This window comes from Saccostrea cucullata, unplaced genomic scaffold, assembly GCF_032062105.1.
Source record: "Saccostrea cucullata isolate Sc308-1 unplaced genomic scaffold, CSIRO_AGI_Scuc_v1 ctg2381, whole genome shotgun sequence".
NCBI lineage: Eukaryota > Metazoa > Mollusca > Bivalvia > Ostreida > Ostreidae > Saccostrea > Saccostrea cuccullata.
The window spans coordinates 1-24,040 of NW_026936096.1; the positions used below are offsets into that span (position 1 = coordinate 1).

The window sequence follows — 24,040 nt, forward strand, 5'->3', positions numbered from 1 at the left end:
TTGCGAAATCTGTGTTTGCTGAAAAAAAGACGAGAACAGTCATATATCAAGTTCAAATGTATATCAATATCATAACTGTACAACACGCATTTGTATACAAAAAAAACTGTGTACGACTTGTATCCATTTTTGACGCTTTTTCGTTGATTTTTAGCTCTACTGGTCAGAGACCAGAAGAGCTTATGCGATAGTAATTCGTCCGGCGTACGTCCGTCTGTCTGTCTGTCCGTCTGTCTGTAAACAATTTTTCAAAACGCTACTCGTCCTACACTACACTAAGATACATAGAATAGTGCATCGGTTTTTAATTTCGATGAACGGTGTTGCCATGGTTACTAAAAATAGAATTTTCTGTGAAATTCCTTCAAAACGCTACTCCTTCTACAGTTTTGGTCTGATTTTAATATAACTTGGCACACAAGTAGACTACACTAAGATACATAGAATAGTGCATCGGTTTTTAATTTCGATAAACGGTGTTGCCATGGTTACTACACAGGGAAAAGTGGCTCGCATGATTTTCATGCGATTGCCTTTTCGCATGAATTTCGTGTGAAAATCATATAAAAACCATGCGATAAGTTCCACATGCGAATTTCATGCGAATGTCCTCATAAAATATTTATGCGAAATTCATGCGATTTTCATGTGACTAAAATTTCGCATGATAATCATGCGAATTCCAAATTATCAGTTTTTCATGTAAAAATCGTGCGAAATTCGCATAAATACTATGCGATATTCATATACACAAGAGAAAAGCAATGAACAAAGAAATTGAACATTTCAATATTTATTTAGGTTTTTCTGCCACATCAAGTGATACAAATTGCCAGTCTCTGATATCATATTGCTTGGATGTTCCTGGGTAATCCATTGACTTTAAATAAATGATTGTTGTGTTTACAGGCAGTTTTGTCCTGACAAGTGTTTCCTACAAAGATTATTAATTAATTAATTAATTAATTATTTAATTATTATATTAATTATTATAAAATACTATTACCCATACTAATATTCCAATTGTTTAGGTCAAAGGGACCAATTCCTAGATTATAATGACATTAAATACAATAAATTCAATGATATCACTTGAAAAGTCCATGTTTTGGCAACTTGAATTACTGAGTACCGTATAATCCCTATTAACCGCCCCTGCCCCTATTAGCGCCCCTTGGGTATTTTTCAATTGTCAGGAAATAAGGGCCCCCTGTACGGTGATTAAAATCATCTAGAATCATATAAAAAAATGAAAGTGAAAATAAAACTTGTCTATTAACCGATTTCTCAGTGGAAAATGAATATTAATTTAGCATTTGGTTGAATTATCTTCACTTTCAGTAAAGTTAGAAATTATTTTAGTGGTTCTTTGTATTCATTTTTTATTTTCAAAGGATTTTTTAAGTTAAAATATGACATTAAATATCATAAAGACTATACCAAAATAACCGCCCACTTTTTGCAATTTTCTAAGCGCCCGGGGCGGTTAATAGGGATTATACGGTATGTTAAATGGTACTATATGTTTAGAGCGAAACAGAAAAGACCATGTGTTTAACAGATTCATAACTGCATATTAGACTTTAAAGGGATGTGTCAGACACCATACAGTGTGTTATTGACCTAGCGACTCTATATATCGGGCTGCTATTGAACCATTAATGATATAAAAATTTTCATTTTAATTGTGAGGTTCCAATTGGATGACAATAAACATGTAATTGATGAATTTTTAATATAATACAGACAACAGTAAAATACTGAAAAGATTGATTTTTTTAAAATCTGCACAGAATAATTAGAATACCTCAACTGTGAATAAATCAAATGCAATATATAGTTACACTTTTTTTGCATGGACCTCAAATTAATCCCCTAGAAGATTGGACCTTTTGTTTGACCTATGTCTAAATTATTTTATGGGATACACTTGGTCCATAAAAGTTGTGATTACATGTGTCAGAACAAAAACACTGTCTGTGTGTTGTGTTCTGACACATATGTTGTAATGACAATTAGTTTAAATAAAAATAACCTTAAATTACTTACTCAAAATTTAGTAAACCTTCATATAGATGTCACTAAGCATAAAAAGGACCAGTCGATTCACCTGACTGCGTTACGTGAAATGAGAACGCAATCCGAATTTACTCTGAAAGATTTCGTTGCAAGTTGAATTATCAATAAAAATGTGCATTATAACCACAAAATAGGACAAAAAATCAACAAAGCATACATATTTACCATTGTTTCAAAGAAGTATATCACAATCAGCCAAAAGGAAAGTCTAGAACAAACCATAGAAAGGAGCTCTTGCTGACTCGGATTTTTTTTCTGTAACAGGAAGTGCAGGTAGAACCTGGCTAATCGGTTTCGTATTCATCCAAAAATCGGGAAATACCTTAAAGTAACATCTTGATTAATTTTCAGCTTTAAAATATGAATATTTGTGGATATTTTCTTATTCTATAAATAAAATAAACAAGAAATCACCTTACAGTAAATTTTTATATGCAACGAGAACGTAGTTATTAATAAAACAAATTCCAAAATACGACCCGTGTTTTTGACACACTTTCCGAGCCGAGAGAAGCCGAATCAAACCACGTGACTAAAATTAGCATACACAAACAGAAATGGCGGATGATAACGTGACGGAAAAGAGAGCGAAGAAAAGAGGAGGTAGAGTGGCGATTTTGACAGCATCTGAGAAGAAAAGAAGAAAGAAAGAATATGATCAGAAGTTGGCGAAAAGCAGAGTGTATATAGGGAATACAGTAGACCGCTGGAAGGCGCTGAAACAAAAAATCAACGTGAAAACAGACGAAGAAATGGCGAACATGTTGATAGAACGGCGAGTATTTTTTCTTTCATTTTATGAACTTAATCAAAGAGAGTTTCAGGAATCGGATTTTTAGATAATTATATTAAACTATTTCTTTTTTGTGAAATTCTCCAGAAAATGTCTTACAGGCTTACATACAAGTTACAACTCAAATTCTATTGGTAATGTTTTGTTTCACACTATGTTTTGTTTCACATTAGGCTGTGCGTCTCCGCACATGTGTACTCGTGCTGTTGTAAATGAAGTTAGAACCTTGCAAAGAGTGACTGACATATAATATAGACCTAGTACATATGTTAGCAAATTGTATCAACTTATGACCCATGTGTAAATTTATCAAGAGTCAAGACAGTATTATATGATGTGTATGTTGTATTATGTAAACAACAGTCACATTTTAAATGATATGCTTATATACTAGTTGTCTATAATCATGATAATAATCATGTATTTAAACTTAAAGGACCTAGTTTGGAATAATTAACATTTATCTATCATACATAATTATGTACATGTCCATTATTATATAGGTATGAAACATATGTCTTGTCATCGTTCAAAGAACCCCAGTCCACACCAACCACCCAAGCTTCTCCGGTCATAGGTAGTCAAAGCCCTAAGGTATCGACTTCATCATCATGGACAAAAACTTCCACACCAGGGTATGCTTTTATAAAGCCTTCCTCTACACTGATTACACAGAGTGAGAGAACGCCCTCCGTATCAGAGATCTCTGCAGAGTCTGAGATGTGAGTATGCAGTATTTGTAATTTTTTATAAATTTATGATCTGAAAGAATAATAAATCACATTATTCAAGAAAATGTAAAATAATATTGTTAAATTCAAATTTAGAGAACCTATGTCGGGAGTTGAAGAGCTTCATGGATCAGGTCAAGAAGATACAAAGTGAGTGCAAAGAATCATTGAATTACAAAAGAAATTGGGTATTTATTCATATTGAAAAAAGATCACAATTTCAGATTGGTTTATGAATATGAATAAATCAATGTAAGCTGATATTTACAATACTTGTACTTGGATTCAGATATGGATTGAAAATTTTTTTATCTTGTGATAGGAGAAAAGAGGACAAACAAGCAACCCGTCGATCAAGAAAACCAGTTCAGCTGTCAGCATCAATGTGTGATCCATTTAAGTAAGAATATAAAAACTTATAATCTCATGATTATTTAGTGATCGGGGAATATTGAGATAATGAATCACCGTCTAGTTAGTATAGTATGCCAGGGCATCAACAATGATAGGAAACATGGGATAATTTATGACTAACTGGCTTCGCTTGATATGCAAATATGATAACTAGATGATGATCCCTTATATTTCCATTTCATTGTGAAAAAAAAATTGTAGATTTAGACTTTAAAATTGCAGACATATATTTGAACTAGAGGTACTGTGAACAATGAGCTCCCCTGCCTCCCATAATGACCATGTTTTGCTGTACATTGTTTTACCGTAATGTATAAAGAGGAATAAATCGTCCTATCAAATTTTATTCAGAAGCCTTTATATGTGATGTAATAGGTAAGAATATAATGGCAATGTCCATGTTTTCCTATGGGAAACCTGAAATACAAGTTGAATAAAAAAGTAGAATAGGAGGTCACAATGGCAATTTGTAATTAAGATTCTGTGAAAGTTTAATAAAATTTCATTCTGTGGTATAAGAGGATTTGCAGATAAGAGATGGGTTCCCCAAAGCGTAACAAACGGACAGACATCCCAAGTACTATATACCCTCCTACTTTCAAGCATGGGGTATAATTACACAAGGATTTACATCCCAATTTCAACAGTCCTTGTCCAATGACATGAAACACAACAGCAGCCGCACAAGATTTTCATGAATATTTGGCCTCCTTAGCATCAGACTCAGAGACAGATGTGCAGGAGATTTGCATGCATATATGCCTACTTAGCTCCTGACCTATTGACCTGCCTAATTTACATTCCTGTAGAATTATAAAGACACTTAGTCCACCAACTTTCAAAGAGTTATCACAGAGAGAAAAAAAATCTCAAAAAAGATAGCAAAATGTGCATTTTTAAAAAAAATCTCTTTTTCTAAATTGACTAATTCCCCCTTCCCTCTTCATCTTAGTCTTGGTATATTGTAGTTTGTCAATTGACATATCCATGCAAGAAGCAGAGGTGGATGCTGAAGATGATGAAGATCATGATGATCCAGACTATCAACCAAGTTTTGACATCACTGCAATATTGTGAGCACTTATGTTTAATTAGGCTCTTCATAAAATTATACTGAATCAGGATAATTAATAAATTTTACAAATATATTCCTTTGTCAAACATCATTATAAGGAAAGCATTAAAAGTGTTTCAAAATTAAAAGAAATATTAGTTTTTGTTGATGATTTCATTTTTTGAATATGTTAATTATTAGGCCAGATGATGTGAACACAATGGCAGAAGATGTTGCATTTGAGGAGGTGGAGTATGGTTTTGAGGTGCCTGGAAATGATGGTTTTCTAGAGGGTCCAGACATAGAGATGGAAGTCCAGCCTGGAATACAGAAAGTTTCAGACGATGAAGCCTGCAAAGAGTTACCAACAGCCACAAAATGCATTGCATTCCTAAATCAGATCAAAGAGCTAACAAAGATAAACGTGCCACAATGCAAGGACGTGACCTGCAAGAAGCCTACAAAAATCGTAGAATCATTTGTTGGCTCAGCCCTGTATTTAAAATGGGTAATTACATGCTTGAAATAACTGTCTCTCTTGATTTTAACAGTGACAGTTAAATGTACAAATTTGTAAAATTGCTTGTTCATTTTATCAATTTATAGGTATGTGATGAAAACCATGTAAGCCATCAATGGTGCTCCCAGCCACAGCTCAACAGGAGGCTACACAGTGGAGATTTCTTGATCTGTGGCAGTATCCTGTCTTCTGGCAATAATTATGGGAAGATGGCTTTGTGGGCTGAAATGTTATCTTTGAAATTTCCTTCTGCCGACCAGTTCCACAGGATTTGCAGCACATACATTATTCCTGCCATTGACAGCTATTGGAGTGACCACAAGAGAGAGCTGCTAGATGAGTTTAGAGACAAAGATGTTGTTGTTTTAGGTAGGGTAGTACTATTATGTAAATTTTGGTTTTGTTTTTACAAACATGCAATGATTGTTTTAGATTATAAGCAACTCAGAAAAATGACACATTTATTTCAAATGAATATACTTTTTTGTTGACAGGAGATGGTCGAAATGATTCTCCGGGGCACAGTGCGCAGTACTGTTCGTACACCTTAATGGACAATGAAACAAAAAAGATTCTGACCATTCACACAATAGACAAGAGGATGACAGACAGGAAATCCCCAAATATGGAGAAGGCAGGATTCGAAGCTGCACTGAATGAACTTTTGGAAGAAAACATTCAAGTGAAAGAAGTTGTGACGGATGCACATTTGGGAATTGGTTCAATTATGAGTAAGTTGCAAACAAAGTATTTCTTTTTTAATAAATCTTCTGCACTATTATTATTTCAATAATAATAATATCTATTAACTGATTACAAATTCCTGGAAATTGCTTTTTACTGATATAACTCATTTTGCAGAGAAACAGTACTCAGATATACACCACTCGCATGACATATGGCATGCAGCAAAAAATCTCGGAAACAAGATTTTGAAAGTAAGTGATTTTTCCTGGGAGAGAGATATGGAAGCTTTTGTTACAGTTTATAATATAAATGATTTGTACATCCGTGATATACACAAATATTAAATTCTTTATATTTATACTTCAGGTGGCACAGAAGAAAGGGAACAACATCTTGTTGGACTGGTCAAAGGACATCGTTAACCACTTTTGGTTCTCATGCCGCCAAGCTAAGACATATGAGGAATTTGTAGTGAGTTATTCATTTCTAGTTTCCTTTTGGAAAAGAATTGTTTTGATCATTTCATTGTTAAATTGCTTTTATGAATAGTACCATTGGTCTGAGAGAGTAAAATTGCAAAGGATGTTTATGCCAAATTCTTAATTAATAGGGTATTTGGCGAAGTGTGTTACACCACATTACTAACACACACGAGTGGATTTTTTCCCATGGAGGTGTGATCCAGTGCATGCATGGAGAGCTAACAGAAGAAGAAAGGACAAAAGCCTGGCTCTCACCTACACAGCATGCTAATGTCCTGAAGGATTTAGCAGCTGTTGTGCTTGACAAAAGACTCCTAAATAACGTGGGGTACTTTTTGAATTTTAGGTAAAGTATGTCTGTATGTAAAGGATTGTTTTTTTAAATTGTTTTTCACTTGATATTTAGATGATTTAATATCAGAACTGAGATAATGTTTGTACTCCATACATGATTTTCAGGAGTACAGCTGATTTGGAAGGATTCCACCAGCATATTCTTATGTACTGTTCAAAGCGCTTCGCTTATACACCACCAGTTTATAGGGCCAGAAACAGACTTGCAGCTCTGGACCATAACATGAATGTGGACAGGCCAGTACAGAAGAACAAAGATGGGAAAATAAGGTGTTTTACCTTTATCATTATTTTTCTACCATTTATCAGAAAATCAGAAAAATAGTTATATGCAACAAGAGCAGAAATCAAGAGTATAAAACTGTTTTTATTTAAAATGACATGTAGTGGGAATTGAACATAGTTTGCCATCAATAATGTATTCTGTACTTCCCTTTGAAAATTTCTCTTCTTAGAAAACAGATTTCTAATGCCAATATCACATCACTCAAAGTTTCAAGTCTTATGAAATCTGTATCTTTAGAGAAACGTACACATGAAACATTTCAAACATACTCACAAACATCAAATGACTTTTTTTGTCTAGGTATCACAGAGTGTTCAATAAGAAAAGTGGAAGATGGACGGTCCATGCAGTCAAGACAAGGAAGCAGTATGATTACATTCACTCCCTGCTCTCAAATGCCCTGATCATGCGGATCCATGACAGAGTAGGAATGAAGATGACTGCATTGGCTCCTGATGACCCACGTGTCATTGCAAAGCATTTGGCTGCCGAGGAACCACCCCCGACTGCGGAACTTGTCAGTCAGCAGAAGTCAAGATTTGCAGATTGACTTGCTCTTGATATGAGCAATGACTTTTGCTGCTTAAAATTAACAGCTGTGTATCATATTTTCTTGTTTGATTGTCTATGTCAGACTGAATCTTGTCAGTTAAATTGTGCCAATACATGTATTACTAAACATTTTTATTTTGGAATTCAAATTGTAAATAATAATTGGCCTAACCAAATTCAAACTGATTAAATGTTCAAAGACTTATGTACATGTGTTTACTAATAGATAGTTGTCAAGAAGTACATGTAATGATTGATGTTAGCAGACTGAATCTTGTCAGTTAAATTGTGCCAAAATGTCCAAACATTTTTGTTTTGGAATTCACTTTGTAAATAATAATTGGCCTGACCAAATTTGAGCTGATTAATTGTTCAAAAGAGTTTAGAAAGTTGTCAAGAATTACATGTAATGAGTGGTATAAGCAGATGTGATGATTTCACTTCCAAAAAATTAAATGAAAGTATATAATAAATACTTTTGCTTTCCTACCTAATTTCAGTGTGTTTTTATGAGTTTTAAAGTACATCATTACTGTATGTGAAGTTTTATAAGAAATGAGCTTAAAATTTGCCTGTCCCATCATATTCAATGATATTAGTTTCTTGTGCTGCCTAGGAACAAAAACTGACATGAATCATAACCATTCAGTCAACAAAAGTCATCCAGCTATTTATTCACCAATATTTTTATTTACCAATTCTTCAGAAATTGATTCAAATTTCCATGTGGGATTAAAAAGGATAAAATCTTTCCCAGAGTCTTTGTAGTACTGTACAGTTGTTAACCAAACTTTTCATAGGCTCTCCTGTTATCCAGTATACATTATGTATTGGGCAATATTCCTAGTTTTTTTGTTTTCTCATTTTTGTTTTGTTTTTTGGGGGTTTTTTTGTGGGACATCAGCAGACAAATCCTCGATAGAAGAATTCTCAAATGATAATGGGAAATTCTATATTTGTTCTAAAAATGTGTGAAAGTTTTCCTATTAAGGGTGTATGCTGTTCAAAGGAAAAATAACTTGGAATGGCCTCAGTGTTTACTGTCTAAAAATTATAAACTTTGAAATTTACTGAATTGTTTGACCCCTTGTCTTGACCCTACCTCCGCCCACTCATATAATAAATCACCCATTTACAAACTCTTTATTTTACATGGAAACTTTATTATACATGTACAAATGAAATGAAAACAGTGTAATAATAATTTTTTTTCATCGATATCACACAGCCACACAGTTTATCTTCTCGGGGCATGGTAATTATATACATGTATGTACATACTGCTTGAATACACTGATTGAAAATTTAAAGCCACAACAAATTTACATAATTAGCCTAATCGGCCAGGGACAAATCCTGTATACTGGCCAAAGGGATCAGGATATTTGTCCCTTATCTGCCACACACAGCAGGAAGGTATGACTCTCCTGTCTCCAGCCCCTAACCGTCCATGCGTCCACAAGACATACTGCCTATATCCTTGATGTCTGTTGGCTTTGTTCCAGTCCGCATCGTCATCAAAAACCAACACGTCTCTTCTATAAATCCTCCCGAGTGCCAAAACAGCCTCATCAAGAATAAGTACAGCAAAGTCCTTAAAAAAGAAGAAATTATTGAATGAGTCATGAAAATTATATATTTCCTGAAAATCGATAAACATTGCAGTGTGGTTTTCATATGAAAAATGGAAAAGAAGTATGAAGTATAAATTAATTGTTTATTATCATTGAATTTGAACTATAAAACATTAATCCATTAGTAACAGATTTTTTTCTTTAAATCTTAATTAATGGTCTGTAAAAGAAAAAAAGTGCAAAACTTACTGGCAAAAGTGTAACGCATCTCTCCTTCCTGCAGCACACTTTTTCAGTGTTTGTGGGCATTTCCCGGCACTTCCCACAAACACACCAGTCAGGAGAAGCACCTCCAGGCTGAGGATGGTATCCTCCTTGTTGTGGCGCTGGTCTGAGGATATCGTGCACCAGGCTGGGATGCTTTTCAGCCATCTTCAGACAAAGTTGTTTTAATTCCTCGGATTCCATTTGGGAAATCTCTTCCTGAAATAAAAATTTTGTTTAAAAATTTGGCAGAAAATTCAAAAATCAAATCATAGAACTGAAAATTAGTAGCAACTGCCAATGTAAAAATTGTTAATAATTTAAAGCTGATTTAAGAAGTTTAATAGCTAATTTACCATAATGAACACATGAAGACTAAGATTCCAATATTGACATGACATAACTGGCTGAAATTTTATTTAAAAAATTTGATATTTACTTGTAAAACATCTGTTCTCCTATTCACTTCCTCCAATGCAAGGACATCACGTGTTGGCCCTTGTGTCCGACTTCCTCTTGACCTGCCTCTACCTCTGCCTGAACCCCGGGTTCCTCTCACACCTCTGACTCCTCCCCGAACACCCCTCCTTCTTCCTCTGCCTCGACCTCTTCCTGTCTCTTCGGTTCTCACTCTCACATTCTCATCATCACTACTCTCTTCTGCTCTGCTTGTAATTGAACTCTCCTGTAAGTAATTCAAGAAAAACAAATTTGGTACACCATTCTTTAAAAAAAAAAAAAAAAAAAAGATGTGTTTGTGAAATAAATACATCAACCCCCGACGGTAACACAATATTCTGCAGTGGGAAATAGACTGAAATGTTATACACTTACTTTTGACCGTGCAACACTTATGAGCTATGTTAATTTAAGTTGACAATAGACGGGACAAAATCAATGCGCCCAAAGGATCTTTCGATCCAGGGGCAAAATGCTTTATACACAAAGCTAGGGTGGAGACATGGTGGAAAGGTCTTACGTAAGTGAACAAAAGAAGCGACCACCCGTTGAATGATGCACAAAAGCTGGGTTGAGGTATTTATTTGTAATATGAATGTTTTGAAATAAACTGATCTTTTCCAAGAGATCTCAAATTATGTGCATGCACGACAAAAACATTTTCGCGCTAAAATGTCACTGACAAAAAATGAAAACATAGAAGCGTGCAAGTTCCACGTGCACGCCAGAGATAACAAATGGATGTCCCGTTGCCAATTGTATATTCTATCTATATATCAACCTATTAAAAGGCTTTAAGTTCATAACCATGAAACGAAACCACATAAGTAACTCACAATATAAGAAAAATATTGCTAAAATGTTGTAACAACTTACCGACGACATTTTCCTTCCGCTGCGGTGACGTGAAACGATGCGCGCGCATTACGAGCATATGCAAATTTTACTTTCCGAAGATTGGCGAGAATTAACTGGTAGTTTTTTTTAGGGAGATCTTGACGTCGTTTCTGGCTTGAAACAATAAAATATATTTGTTATATGATCTTATTAGATAATTACAGGCTAATTTATCACAGTAAATTAAACACTATGAAATATGCTAAGGCGGTACGTATGCATCTTTAATCTTTGTAATATTAGTCGTTCAAATTTTTATCTTAAAAATGCATCTCCACTTCAAAGACGAACGCAGATGACTAAGTGATATAAATTTACTTTATGGAACCAAAGCTAGTTCTTTTATGGAATGCCGTACGTCACAAATTACGTCATCATGCGACTTAGAAGGCAGAAAGAAAGAAAGAGCAGAATGTTTTCAACTCCATATTTTCTGTAAGTTTGTAAGATTCTCATCTTCTTTTTATATCAGACGGATGTAATAACTTTATTTGGGAATATTTGTTGACAGCTTAATAACAGATATGAGATTCAAGTGGATCTAACATTATCTATGGTAACGCATAACGTTATGTGTTGAAAATGAAAGATGGGCCTAGTACAGGTTCTCTGCTTTTCTTACAATATTATTGGCCTATTGATAGGCCTAATGTTTTAATGTGTTTTTAATTCCTATTGCATTGGGATCTAGTATATAAAATTAAACTGCAGCAATCAAATAACACACGTAGCATTTGGGGGGGGGTGTAGATAGAATGTTGATGTTCTATCGTTAAAATGATAAAAATTAATGTCCTACGTACCCGGTGAGGGCTTAAGTTAATTCTAATTACGGTGGTAAATTGCAACCCTCCCTTTTGGATTTGCAAAAAAAAAAAAAAAAAAAAAAAAAAAAAAAAGAGGGAATTATAAGAAGAATTAAGTTCCAAATTTTTGTTTGTTTGTGTTTTTACCATAGAAAATATTCAGTGAAAAGCTAATGTTGTAGGATAGGATTCTCAGGTTCTGAGATCAATATTTTCCTTTCTTTTTCAAAAACTTTTCAGGTAATCCATACAAATATTTTTTTCCTAGTTTTATATCAACCTCCTCCTTTAAAAACCATACCCCACCCAGTATCTTATTGAGTTATTTAACTACATGCAGGTGTAAAATGTACATTATAATACCCCCCCCCCTTTGAAAAAATCCTTCCACCCCTCAACAACAAAAAAAATACCCCACTGTCCTGTCCACAAGTACCTGTGCATGTGCATTCCAAAATGTATGCAGATATAAAGAGGCTTACTTACATCTGGCATGCAAGACAGAAAGTCCTAGTCACTTCCCTAAAATGAGTCGTACTGTACATATATTTACAAAATATTTATTAATTCGAAAATATTTATTAAATGTTGTATTCTATACTCACAGGTATAATTTGCTGGTTATAAGCAGATCTATGCACGGCACTTCATTTTACCACACTGATAGCCCAAGTGAAAAAAAATCCTCAAACAAATCACTCTAAGAAATCATTTATGAATCAGTGATTTGAAGATGATTTGTAAGTGATGCAAATTCCCATGCAAATGAGCTAACAAATCACTCAAAACAAATTGTAAGCAAATCACCCTGAAATCACAACGAAATCACTGAGAGTAAATCGTGTAGAAATCACTTCTGTTGAACAAATCGCAACCAAATCACTCGAAATAAATTGCAAACAAATCATTTCAAATAAATCGCAAACAAATCACTTCAGTTTAACAAATCACTTTCAAATCACTCCAGGTGGTTACACACTTGTGTGTAGGATCCTCATGTAACCATCCCTCAAATATTTGAAACACACATGCATGCATACCGGTATTTGTTGTATATGAACAAAAAACTTTTGGAAAGTGTATTTTGAAATATAAACTTTTACTAGGATGTGTCCTCATTAAGATGGCATCATGTATTTTAGATATATACACATGTACTTGGCTCCAAATTCAGAATATGATATAAGCATTAATTGTTGACTTTTAGAAGTTAATTGCATGGTAAATGTTTTCTTATCTGAAATACATATTTGTCTAGACGCTTTGAAAAAGCCAGTACTTTTCTGAAGCTTAAAGCTTACCATACTAGATTTTGTTTAAAACATTGATTGCCACCGACTTTGTTGTTGGTAGAAGAACAATAAATTGCATGTGAACATAGGGTATATTAACTGAATCTCAAGAGGAAATGATAGCATAATACAGTTATACATACCTTAAAATATATTCTGCATGATTTAATTGAAAAAACATCAGTTTCAACAAAAGAAGAGAGGTATGAATCTAGAAAAGCACAATGTAGCTCTTTTCATTTCAATTCAAATCTGATTAATGAAACTTGGCGGTAGAGATTCTAATACTGACCAATCAGCAAGCCAGGCGGAAGTTACGAAGTATATCATTCTCAAATCACTCTGAAGAAGGGCCATGAGATCAACAAATCATTTACAAATCACTTTGAAGAAAGACTAAGTTAACAAATCATCTTCAAATCACTCTGAAGAAAGACTAAGTTCCAGAAATCATGTTCAAATCACCTTGAAGAATGGCTAAGTTCAACAAATCATGAAGAAATCACTGTAACAATTTCCTAAGTTTAACAAATCACTCAGAAATTGTCTGAAATGGGAAAGAAATCACAAGCAAATCACCCTTTTATAACAAATTGTAAGCAAATCATAGTCATCATTTTAGTAGAAAGTGATTTAAGCATGATTTGTTAAATGAATTGCTTACAAATCACTGAAACAAATCACTTATAAGTGATTTTAAAGTAATTTGTAGGCAATTTGTGAGTTATTTGTTTGAAAAAAATTTCACTTGGGAGCTTCTCAAAGATTATAAATATGATACATGTAAGCAGGTAAGAAAAAAAATCTAAGAGAGAAATATTTTTTGCAGAGCCTTTGGTATACATTGTTTGTTATTACGTGTATAACAATCAATAACAATTTTGTTATTACGTGTATAACAATTTTGTTATTACATGTATATATGTAGCAAAACCTTAACCATTCAGCTTATATTTGCTTATCTTGCATTTCTTTAATGTAAATACATGTATATAATCTTCGTTAATTTATAGAATACATGTTTTTAATTTAAATAAAGTGAAAAAGAGATAATGAACTAAATGTTATTGAACCTACAGTAGTGAGTACCTGACATTTTTTAGTTTCTCTGTATAGGCACAGTTACTTGTTATCACAAGGATCAGATTTCAAGTACCAGAGTAGTCCTAACTCCTAAATTTTCCCAATTTGTCAAAAGTACATGTAAGTATTTTATAATATTTTTTGTTAGCTCACCTGAGCCGAAGGCTCAAGTGAGCTTTTCTGATCAAAGTTTGTCCATTGTCTGTCTGTCGTCGTTGTTGTTGTCATTAACTTTTCACATTTTCGACTTCTTCTCAAGAACCAGTGGGCCAAATTCAACCACACTTGGCACAAAGTATCTTTAGGTGAAGGGGATTCAAGTTAGTTCAAATGAAGGGCCATGCCATATCAAAGGGGAGATAATTCAGAAATAATGAAAATTTGATGGTATGATTTAAAAATCTTCTTCTCAAGAACCACTGTGCCAGGAAAGATTAATCTTACAGAGAAGCATCCTCAGGTAGTGTAGATTCAAGTTTATTCAAATCATGACCCCCAGGGGAAGGGCGGGTCCACAATGGCCAATCAAAGTTTTACATAGAAACCCTTCGGGCTTTATGGAATTTAATCTCGTGACCAATTATGACTAAGCTGGGAATATTTCAATGAATTTTTCTCACCTAAGCCAGAAGCTTAAGTTAGCCCTTTTTATGCCCCCGTAAACAAAGTGTTGGGGTACAGTTTATAGTTTTTGTCGTGTCCGTCTGTCTGCTGTCTCTCTGTCTGTCTGTTTGTCCTCAAAAACTTTAACCTTGCCCATAACTTTTGATTTATTGGAGCCATGACTTTCATATTTCACATGTGTATTCCTTGTGACAAGACCTTTCTTTGGGTACTACCAAATTTGACCTCTTGACCTTGGAGTTTGACTCACTTTTACATGATAATTTTACACTTTTACTTTGGCCATATCTTTTGAACAGTAGACACCAGGACATTTATACTTCACAAGTGTATTTTTTATTGAAAGACCTTTCACTGGTTACCAACAACCTTGACCCTTTGACCTTGACCTTGTAGATTTCTGTACCTGTGCAAAACTTGAACCTTGGCCATAACTTTTGAACGGTAAGGGATACGGTTTTCATACTTCACATATGTAATCCTTGTGAGAAGACCCTTCATTGGATACCAAGCACTTTGACCCTTTGACCTTGACCTTTGAGTTTGACCTACTTTAAAAAACAAGCCTTGACCATAACTTTCAAAGGGTTAGGGCTAGTGCTTTCATATTTTACATATTTAATTCTTGTGACAAGACCTTTTATTTGATAACAAGAACTTTGACCCTTTGACCTTGACCATGGAGTTTGACCTACTTTTAAAAGAAAATTAACCTTGGCCATAACTTCTGAAAGGTTAGGGCTAGGGCTTCCATACTCTACATAAGTAATTCTATGTGGCAAGACCTTTCATTGGATACCAATTAGTAACTTAGCCTTTAGGACTTGACCTTGGAGATTTTTGTACTTATTGAAAAAAAACTTTAATAATGGCCTGCTTTCAAATTTCACAATTGCTTGCCAGTGAGAATATCCTACTTTTGGTACCTATTAATTAAATTTGCATTTAAGAAAAGTTTAATCTTTGCTATGTTGTCATACGGGGGCATCAGTGTTTCACAAACATATCCTGTTTTTGGTCAAAATTTGTCGTAAAATTTTTCATTTTGATTTCATGCATTGTTGATCGAAAATTTAAATGCATTTTATAAAAAAAAAGTACAATTGTAAAAATACCAGCTTATAAAAAATTCTTAAATTTGTGAGATTCTCAATAATATGATACATTTCAGCTAGTGACACAAGAGAAGAATGTGGAGTAAATGCCAATAAAGGCTCGACTGCAGGGGTATACCTGACTTCTCGGCAATTTCTGGTTATCACCATCCGAATGACCGATTCAGAAGACCAACTTCAAGGTGACTCTTATGCATTGGTAAGGATTGAAATTTAATTTCATTAATATGGACACTTGAGGGATGCAAGTGTCAATTTATTGTTATTTGTTTTTAGACCTATTGCTTCTCTTTTCATCAGTTGTTGTGTGTCCCATCAGTTACAAATTATCCATTACTGACTGAACCATTATCAACCAAATTTTGCATGGTAAAAGTGCTTCTTGATAGAATGCAAACAAACTAAGTACATTTAAAGTATATACTTATAAGGAGTATTAAAGAGTTCCATTTCCAAAATTGTACATTACTTTGCCCCTGGGTACCCAATAATAGGTTTTGATGTTATAGAAGACATATAAAAAATGCAGTAATTCTTTGACAGTCATCTTTTTCTGCTCCTAGGTACTCAGCAAATAAACTTATGCATACATATATTATTTTATCCTATGTTTACGCCTTTATATATGCCTATATGACATCTTAAAGCGAGGACTGAAATGCAAGGCAAACTTAAAGGTCAAGGTCAAAAGGTCAAATTGTTAGCATCTGAAGGAAGGTTTTGTCATAAGGAATAATTTAACCTGTGAAATATGAGAATTTTAGTATTAACTGTTAAAAAGTTGTGGCCTAGATTATATTTTTTGAAAGTGGGTCAAACTCTTAGGTCAAGACCAATTTTAAGGTAAAAAAAACTTATTGAATGGTCTTGTCACAATGATTACAAAATAATGTGAAGTATCAGATTGATAGCACTAACTGTTCAAAATTATAAGCCTAGGTTAAAGTTTAGGGATATTTTTTGTAAAAGTTGATCAAACCCTAATATCAAGGTCAAGAGGTCAAATTTTATAGTACCCCGATAAAGTTCTTGTTACATGAAATACACCTGTTGAATATGAAGCCATAGCCCCACCCACTCATAAGTAATGTGTTTAAAGGTTAAATATTAAGACAGAAAGATGGACATAACAGTACAAAAACAATATAAACCCAACAATCTTTGATAACAGAGGCAAAATTAGTGCATAATATTTCCATGACGGTTTAAATAGTAAAACAGATTCAAACATATTCCTTTAAAAAGTTGAACTTTGAAGATATAAAATTCATGACTAGTCTTAATAATATTTTTAGATTTATTTCTGTTCTTTGCTTTACAGAGATCTTTCGCTGATGGACTCAAATTGTTCAGGAAAAAATCCAGCTACCACAGCCACAGATTTCTGGCATGTGTTCAGAAGGAACATAGATGCAATGGTAGGTAAATTTTGCTTTTAAATTCCCTTGCAACAGATACAAATTGCATCATCAGATATAGGTCAATGAAACAGAGAAAATTATCTCAAGGTTTAATTGATACCTGACACAAGATTGTTTTTAAGTTTAAAGTCATTTGCAGGCAAATTGTTTTCATTTTTTGTCAATAATTTTATACTTAAGAAACATTATAATTATGCTTTTAATTATGATTTATGATGTATGATTTTGAAATCATTATAATTTATGATGTATGTTTTTTAATTTTTTAAAGATCATTTACAATGTAGGCAATATAAATTCAACCTTTTACCAAATTGAACTTAGGGGTGATATGAGATTGCTATATCTACATTTGTTCATATTTTATGTTATCTTTTTAAGTAGGGAAATATTGACTTTGGAAATGCAGTTGTAAAATTCATGACTGTATTTCATTTACCAGTACCCAGTATTCATTACAATTATTAGCTCACCTGAGCCGAAGGCTCAAGTGAGCTTTTCTGATCACATTTTGTCCGTCGTCCGTCCGTCTGTCTGTCTGTCTGTCCGTCTGTAAACTTTTCACATTTTCGACTTCTTCTCAAGAACCACTGGGCCAATTTTGACCAAACTTGGTACAAAGCATCCTTGGGTGAAGGGAAATTTAAATTGTTAAAATGAAGGGACATGTCCCCTCGCAAGGGGAGATAATCAAGAAAAGACAAAAAAAGGGTGGGGCCATTAAAAAGTCTTCTCAAGAACCATAATGGGTCTGAAAAGCTAAAACTTTTATGGAAGCATCCTAAGGTAGTGTTGATTTTAAATTGTAAAAATCATGACCCCCGGGGGAAGGGCGGGGCCACAATGGGGAATCAAAGTTTTACATAGAAATATATAGGAAAAATCTTTGAAAATCTTCTTCTCAAGAACTACTGAGCCAGAAAAGCTGAAACTTATGTGAAAGCATCCAAGGGTAGTGTAGATATTAAACTGTTAAAATCATGACCCCCGGGGGAAGGGCGGGGCCACAATGGGGAATCAAATTTTTACATAGAAATATATAGGAAAAATCTTTGAAAATCTTCTTATCAAGAACTACTGGGCCAGAAAAGCTGGAACTTATGTGGAAGCATCCTGGGATAGTGTAGATTCTAAATTGTAAAAATCATGACCCCCGGGGGAAGGGTGGGGCCACAATGGGGTATCAAAGTTTTACATAGAAATATATAGGAAAAATCTTTGAAAATCTTCTTCTCAAGAACCACTGGGCCAGAAAAGTTGAAACTTATGTGGAAGCATTATTAGGTAGTGTAGATTCTAAATTGTTCAAATCATGACCCCCGGGGAAAGAGCGGGGCCACAATGGGGAATCAAAGTTTTACATAGAAATATATAGGAAAAATCTTTGAAAATCTTCTTCTCAAGAACTACCGGGCCAGGAAAGCTGAAACTTATATGGAAGCATCCTTGGGTAGTGTAGATATTAAATTGTTAAAATCATGACCCCCAGGGGAAGGGCGGGGCCACAATGGGGAATCAAATTTTTACATAGAAATATATAGGAAAAATCTTTGAAAATCTTCTTCTCAAGAACCAATAGGCCAGAAAAGTTGAAACTTATGTGGAAGCATTCTTGGGTAATGTAGATTTTGAATTGTTCAAATCATGACCCCCAGGGGAAGGGTGGAGCCACAATGGGGGGATGAAAGTTTTACATAAAAATATATAGGAAAAATCTTTGAAAATCTTCTTCTCAAGAACCACTGGGCCAGAAAAGCTGAAACTTATTTGCACATGGAAGGATCCTGGGGTAGTTGATTTCAAAATGTCTTAATTATGATCAGTGTGGTAGTGTGGGGATACATATTGTATTACAAGGGGGAAATCTGGTAAAGAACAGAATGGTCAAAGCTTCTCAGGTGAGCGATGTGGCCCATGGGCCTCTTGTTTTCTCTTGCAGATGAAACAATCTCCAGACAGATGGGTGGCCCTTGAGCAGAGAATGTTAAAAAGAATTGAAGCATTCAATAAAGAAGATTAAGAAACAGAATGTGTCCAGTTGTTTGTTCATCAAAAGAATAACTTGGATAATCATAGTGGTGCTTCCTCAAAATCTGCATGTGTTAAAATTAAGCAGTTTCAAATTAAGATTTAGATAAAGCTCATTAAGTCATTTGCTGGATCAGATTTTGAGATTGTACTTATTGCATTTTTTTGAATACAGTAACAGTGAAACGTTGATGATTAGTTGTACAAATTCATATACAGATCTAAGTATTAGAATTTCCTAATACTTTTCATCAAATGGATTAAAAGAATTGAAAGTCCAATATACTAGGAAAAATATATAAATTACATCACATGGATTTGATATGAATATATCATGATATTTACATGAAATTCGCATGAAATTCATATGAAAATCTGTAAAGAAAGCAGCAAAAATATTCATATGAATTTCGTGCGAATTTTTATTCGCATGATATTCGTGCGAATTTCATGTCAAAATCGCATGATATTTTCATGCGAATATCATGTGTGGTCCTTTTCGTCTCCTTTTCATGCGAAGAATTCGCACGATATTCATGCGAATTTCATATGAAGTTCATGCGAGCCACTTTTGCCTGTGTAAAAATAGAATTTTCTATGAAATTTCTTTAAAATGCTACTCCTTCTACAGTTTTTGTCTGATTTCAATATAACTTGGCACACAAGTAGACTATGCTAAGATACATAGAATAGTGCATCATTTTTTAATTTCAATGAACGATGTTGCCATTGTTACTAAAAATAAAATTTTCTGTGAAATTCTTTTGAAACGCTTATCCTTTTACAGTTTTGGTTTTATTTCAAAATCACTTTGCACAGCGCAGCCACTGAAAAGGAATTATTCCAAATTAAAAACGGATATAATATGATTCAAGTTTGAATATTAAAGATATATAACCTATTCCCCACTATTATCTATTAAAAGTTGCATTTGGAAATCTTGTCACTATTTATCTTTTTTTTAATAATGGGAAGTGTGTACTCTAGGATTTTGGGTTAGAACAGTTTTCAGGTAAGCTTTTAATTTCAGTAAGGTGTGGCATTCTTGGCACAGCGTAATTAGCATCTTAGCTCTACTGGTCAGAGACCAGAAATTAGACCAAAACTGTAGGAGGAGTAGCATTGCGGACGCATTACTGTCGCATAAGCTCTTCTGGTCTCTGACCAGTAGAGCTAAAACAACAATGTACGTTTTTAGCTCTACTGGTCAGAGACCAGAAGAGCTTATGCGATAGTAATGCGTCCGGCGTCCGTCCGTCTGTCTGTCTGTCTGTCCGTCTGTCTGTAAACAATTTTTCAAAATGCTACTCCTTCTACAGTTTTGGTCTGATTTCAATATAACTCGGCACACAAGTAGACTACACTAAGATACATAGAATATTGCATCGGTTTTTGATTTCGATGAATGGTGTTGCAATGGTTATTAAAATAGAATTTTCTATGAAATTCCTTCAAAATGCTACTCCTTCTGCAGTTTTGGTCTGATTTCAATATAACTTGGCACAGAAGTAGACTACACTAGGATACATAGAATAGTGCATCGGTTTTTGATTTCAATGAATGGTCTTGCCATGGTTACTAAAAATAGAATTTTCTGTGAAATTCCTTTAAAACGCTACTCCTTCTACATTTTTGGTCTGATTTCAGGATAACTTGGCACACAAGTAGACTGCACTAAGATACATAGAAAAGTGCATCAGTTTTTGATTTCAATGAACGGTGTTGCCATGGTTACTAAAATAGAATTTTCTGTGAAATTCCTTTAAAAATGCTACTTCTTCCTCAATTTTGGTCTGATTTCAATATAACTTGGCACACAAGTAGACTATGCTAAGATACATAGAATAGTGCATCGGTTTTTGATTTCAATGAACGGTGTTACCATGGTTACTAAAAATATAATTATCTGTGAAATTCCTTTAAAACGCTACTCCTTCTACACTTTTAGTTTGATTTCGAAATAAGTTGTCACACAAGTAGACTACACAAAGATACATAAAATAGTGAAATGGTTTTTAATAAGTACAAACCAGTAGAACTACAGTCTCGACAGAGACTTTTGGTTAATTATTTCTCACCATCGGGGACCTTTGTGACTGTGCTGACATCTCCGGCAATATAAGTCGTTGGATCCTCTTTCGAGCTGTAATACCCTGTGCTGACATCTATAGCTATATCTGTCGTTGGACCCGCTGTGGAGCTGTAATACCCTGTGCTGACATCTATAGCTATATCTGTCGTTGGACTCGCTGTGGAGCTGTAATACCCTGTGCTGACATCTATAGCTATATCTGTCGTTGGACCCGCTGTGGAGCTGTAATACCCTGTGCTGACATCTATAGCTATATCTGTCGTTGGACTCGCTGTGGAGCTGTAATACCCTGTGCTGACATCTATAGCTTTATCTGTCGTTGGACCCGCTGTGGAGCTGTAATCCTGTGCTGACATCTATAGCTATATCTGTCGTTGGACCCGCTGTGGAGCTGTAATACCCTGTGCTGACATCTATAGCTATATCTGTCGTTGGACCCGCTGTGGAGCTGTAATACCCTGTGCTGACATCTATAGCTATATCTGTCGTTGGACCCGCTGTGGAGCTGTAATACCCTGTGCTGACATCTATAGCTATATCTGTCGTTGGACCCGCTGTGGAGCTGTAATACCCTGTGCTGACATCTATAGCTATATCTGTCGTTGGACCCGCTGTGGAGCTGTAATACCCTGTGCTGACATCTATAGCTTTATCTGTCGTTGGACCCGCTGTGGAGCTGTAATACCCTGTGCTGACATCTATAGCTATATCTGTCGTTGGACCCGCTGTGGAGCTGTAATACCCTGTGCTGACATCTATAGCTATATCTGTCGTTGGACTCGCTGTGGAGCTTTAATACCCTGTGCTGACATCTATAGCTATATCTGTCGTTGGACCCGCTGTGGAGCTGTAATACCCTGTGCTGACATCTATAGCTATATCTGTCGTTGGACCCGCTGTGGAGCTGTAATACCCTGTGCTGACATCTATAGCTTTATCTGTCGTTGGACCCGCTGTGGAGCTGTAATACCCTGTGCTGACATCTATAGCTATATCTGTCGTTGGACCCGCTGTGGAGCTGTAATACCCTGTGCTGACATCTATAGCTATATCTGTCGTTGGACTCGCTGTGGAGCTTTAATACCCTGTGCTGACATCTATAGCTATATCTGTCGTTGGACCCGCTGTGGAGCTGTAATACCCTGTGCTGACATCTATAGCTATATCTGTCGTTGGACCCGCTGTGGAGCTGTAATACCCTGTGCTGACATCTATAGCTATATCTGTCGTTGGACTCGCTGTGGAGCTGTAATACCCTGTGCTGACATCTATAGCTATATCTGTCGTTGGACCCGCTGTGGAGCTGTAATACCCTGTGCTGACATCTATAGCTATATCTGTCGTTGGACTCGCTGTGGAGCTGTAATACCCTGTGCTGACATCTATAGCTATATCTGTCGTTGGACTCGCTGTGGAGCTGTAATACCCTGTGCTGACATCTATAGCTATATCTGTCGTTGGACCCTCTGTGGAGCTGTAATACCCTGTGCTGACATCTATAGCTATATCTGTCGTTGGACTCGCTGTGGAGCTGTAATACCCTGTGCTGACATCTATAGCTATATCTGTCGTTGGACTCGCTGTGGAGCTGTAATACCCTGTGCTGACATCTATAGCTTTATCTGTCGTTGGACCCGCTGTGGAGCTGTAATACCCTGTGCTGACATCTATAGCTATATCTGTCGTTGGACTCGCTGTGGAGCTGTAATACCCTGTGCTGACATCTATAGCTATATCTGTCGTTGGACCCGCTGTGGAGCTGTAATACCCTGTGCTGACATCTATAGCTATATCTGTCGTTGGACTCGCTGTGGAGCTGTAATACCCTGTGCTGACATCTATAGCTATATCTGTCGTTGGACCCGCTGTGGAGCTGTAATACCCTGTGCTGACATCTATAGCTATATCTGTCGTTGGACCCGCTGTGGAGCTGTAATACCCTGTGCTGACATCTATAGCTTTATCTGTCGTTGGACCCGTTGTGGGGGCGGGAGATCCTTTGGTTGCGAAATCTGTGTTTGCTGAAAAAAAGACGAGAACAGTCATATATCAAGTTCAATTGTATATCAATATCATAACTGTACAACACGCATTTGTATACAAAAAAAACTGTACGACTTGTATCCATTTTTGACGCTTTTTCGTTGATTTTTAGCTCTACTGGTCAGAGACCAGAAGAGCTTATGCGATAGTAATTCGTCCGGCGTACGTCCGTCTGTCTGTCTGTCCGTCTGTCTGTAAACAATTTTTCAAAACGCTACTCGTCCTACACTACACTAAGATACATAGAATAGTGCATCGGTTTTTAATTTCGATAAACGGTGTTGCCATGGTTACTAAAAATAAAATTTTCTGTGAAATTCCTTCAAAACGCTACTCCTCCTACAGTTTTGGTCTGATTTTAATATAACTTGGCACACAAGTAGACTACAC

General features: G+C 35.3%; 4 protein-coding genes across 5 annotated transcripts; 2 read left to right on the plus strand and 2 right to left on the minus strand.

Moving 5' to 3' along the window:
- Positions 1-6,141: 6,141 nt before the first annotated feature.
- LOC134244742 (uncharacterized) lies at positions 6,142-7,400 on the plus strand. Its single transcript, XM_062726990.1, has 4 exons — positions 6,142-6,322; positions 6,453-6,529; positions 6,645-6,749; positions 6,889-7,400. Exons 1-4 carry the CDS (start codon positions 6,142-6,144, stop codon positions 7,108-7,110), a joined length of 585 nt encoding a protein of 194 aa, XP_062582974.1. The 3' UTR covers positions 7,111-7,400.
- Positions 7,401-9,170: 1,770 nt separating this feature from the next.
- LOC134244739 (P2X purinoceptor 7-like) lies at positions 9,171-11,134 on the minus strand. Its single transcript, XM_062726988.1, has 4 exons — positions 11,126-11,134; positions 10,230-10,475; positions 9,776-10,009; positions 9,171-9,546 (listed from the first exon to the last, which is right to left on the minus strand). Exons 1-4 carry the CDS (start codon positions 11,132-11,134, stop codon positions 9,283-9,285), a joined length of 753 nt encoding a protein of 250 aa, XP_062582972.1. The 3' UTR covers positions 9,171-9,282.
- Positions 11,135-11,377: 243 nt separating this feature from the next.
- LOC134244743 (uncharacterized) lies at positions 11,378-20,100 on the plus strand. 2 transcript variants are annotated; one of them, XM_062726991.1, is made up of 5 exons: positions 11,378-11,581; positions 14,361-14,447; positions 16,123-16,265; positions 17,388-17,484; positions 19,427-20,100. In XM_062726991.1, the coding sequence occupies exons 1-5, from the start codon at positions 11,491-11,493 to the stop codon at positions 19,459-19,461; spliced, it is 453 nt and encodes a 150-aa protein (XP_062582975.1). In that variant the 5' UTR covers positions 11,378-11,490; the 3' UTR covers positions 19,462-20,100. The 2 variants fall into 2 exon arrangements, 1 of the variants encoding a protein (XP_062582975.1); XR_009987280.1 differs by lacking the exon at positions 11,378-11,581 and adding an exon at positions 13,998-14,035.
- A 1,482-nt stretch (positions 20,101-21,582) lies between these two features.
- LOC134244741 (mucin-2-like) lies at positions 21,583-23,735 on the minus strand. The gene is made up of 5 exons (XM_062726989.1): positions 23,723-23,735; positions 22,692-23,628; positions 22,407-22,625; positions 22,008-22,340; positions 21,583-21,943 (listed from the first exon to the last, which is right to left on the minus strand). The coding sequence occupies exons 1-5, from the start codon at positions 23,733-23,735 to the stop codon at positions 21,583-21,585; spliced, it is 1,863 nt and encodes a 620-aa protein (XP_062582973.1).
- Positions 23,736-24,040: the final 305 nt, after the last annotated feature.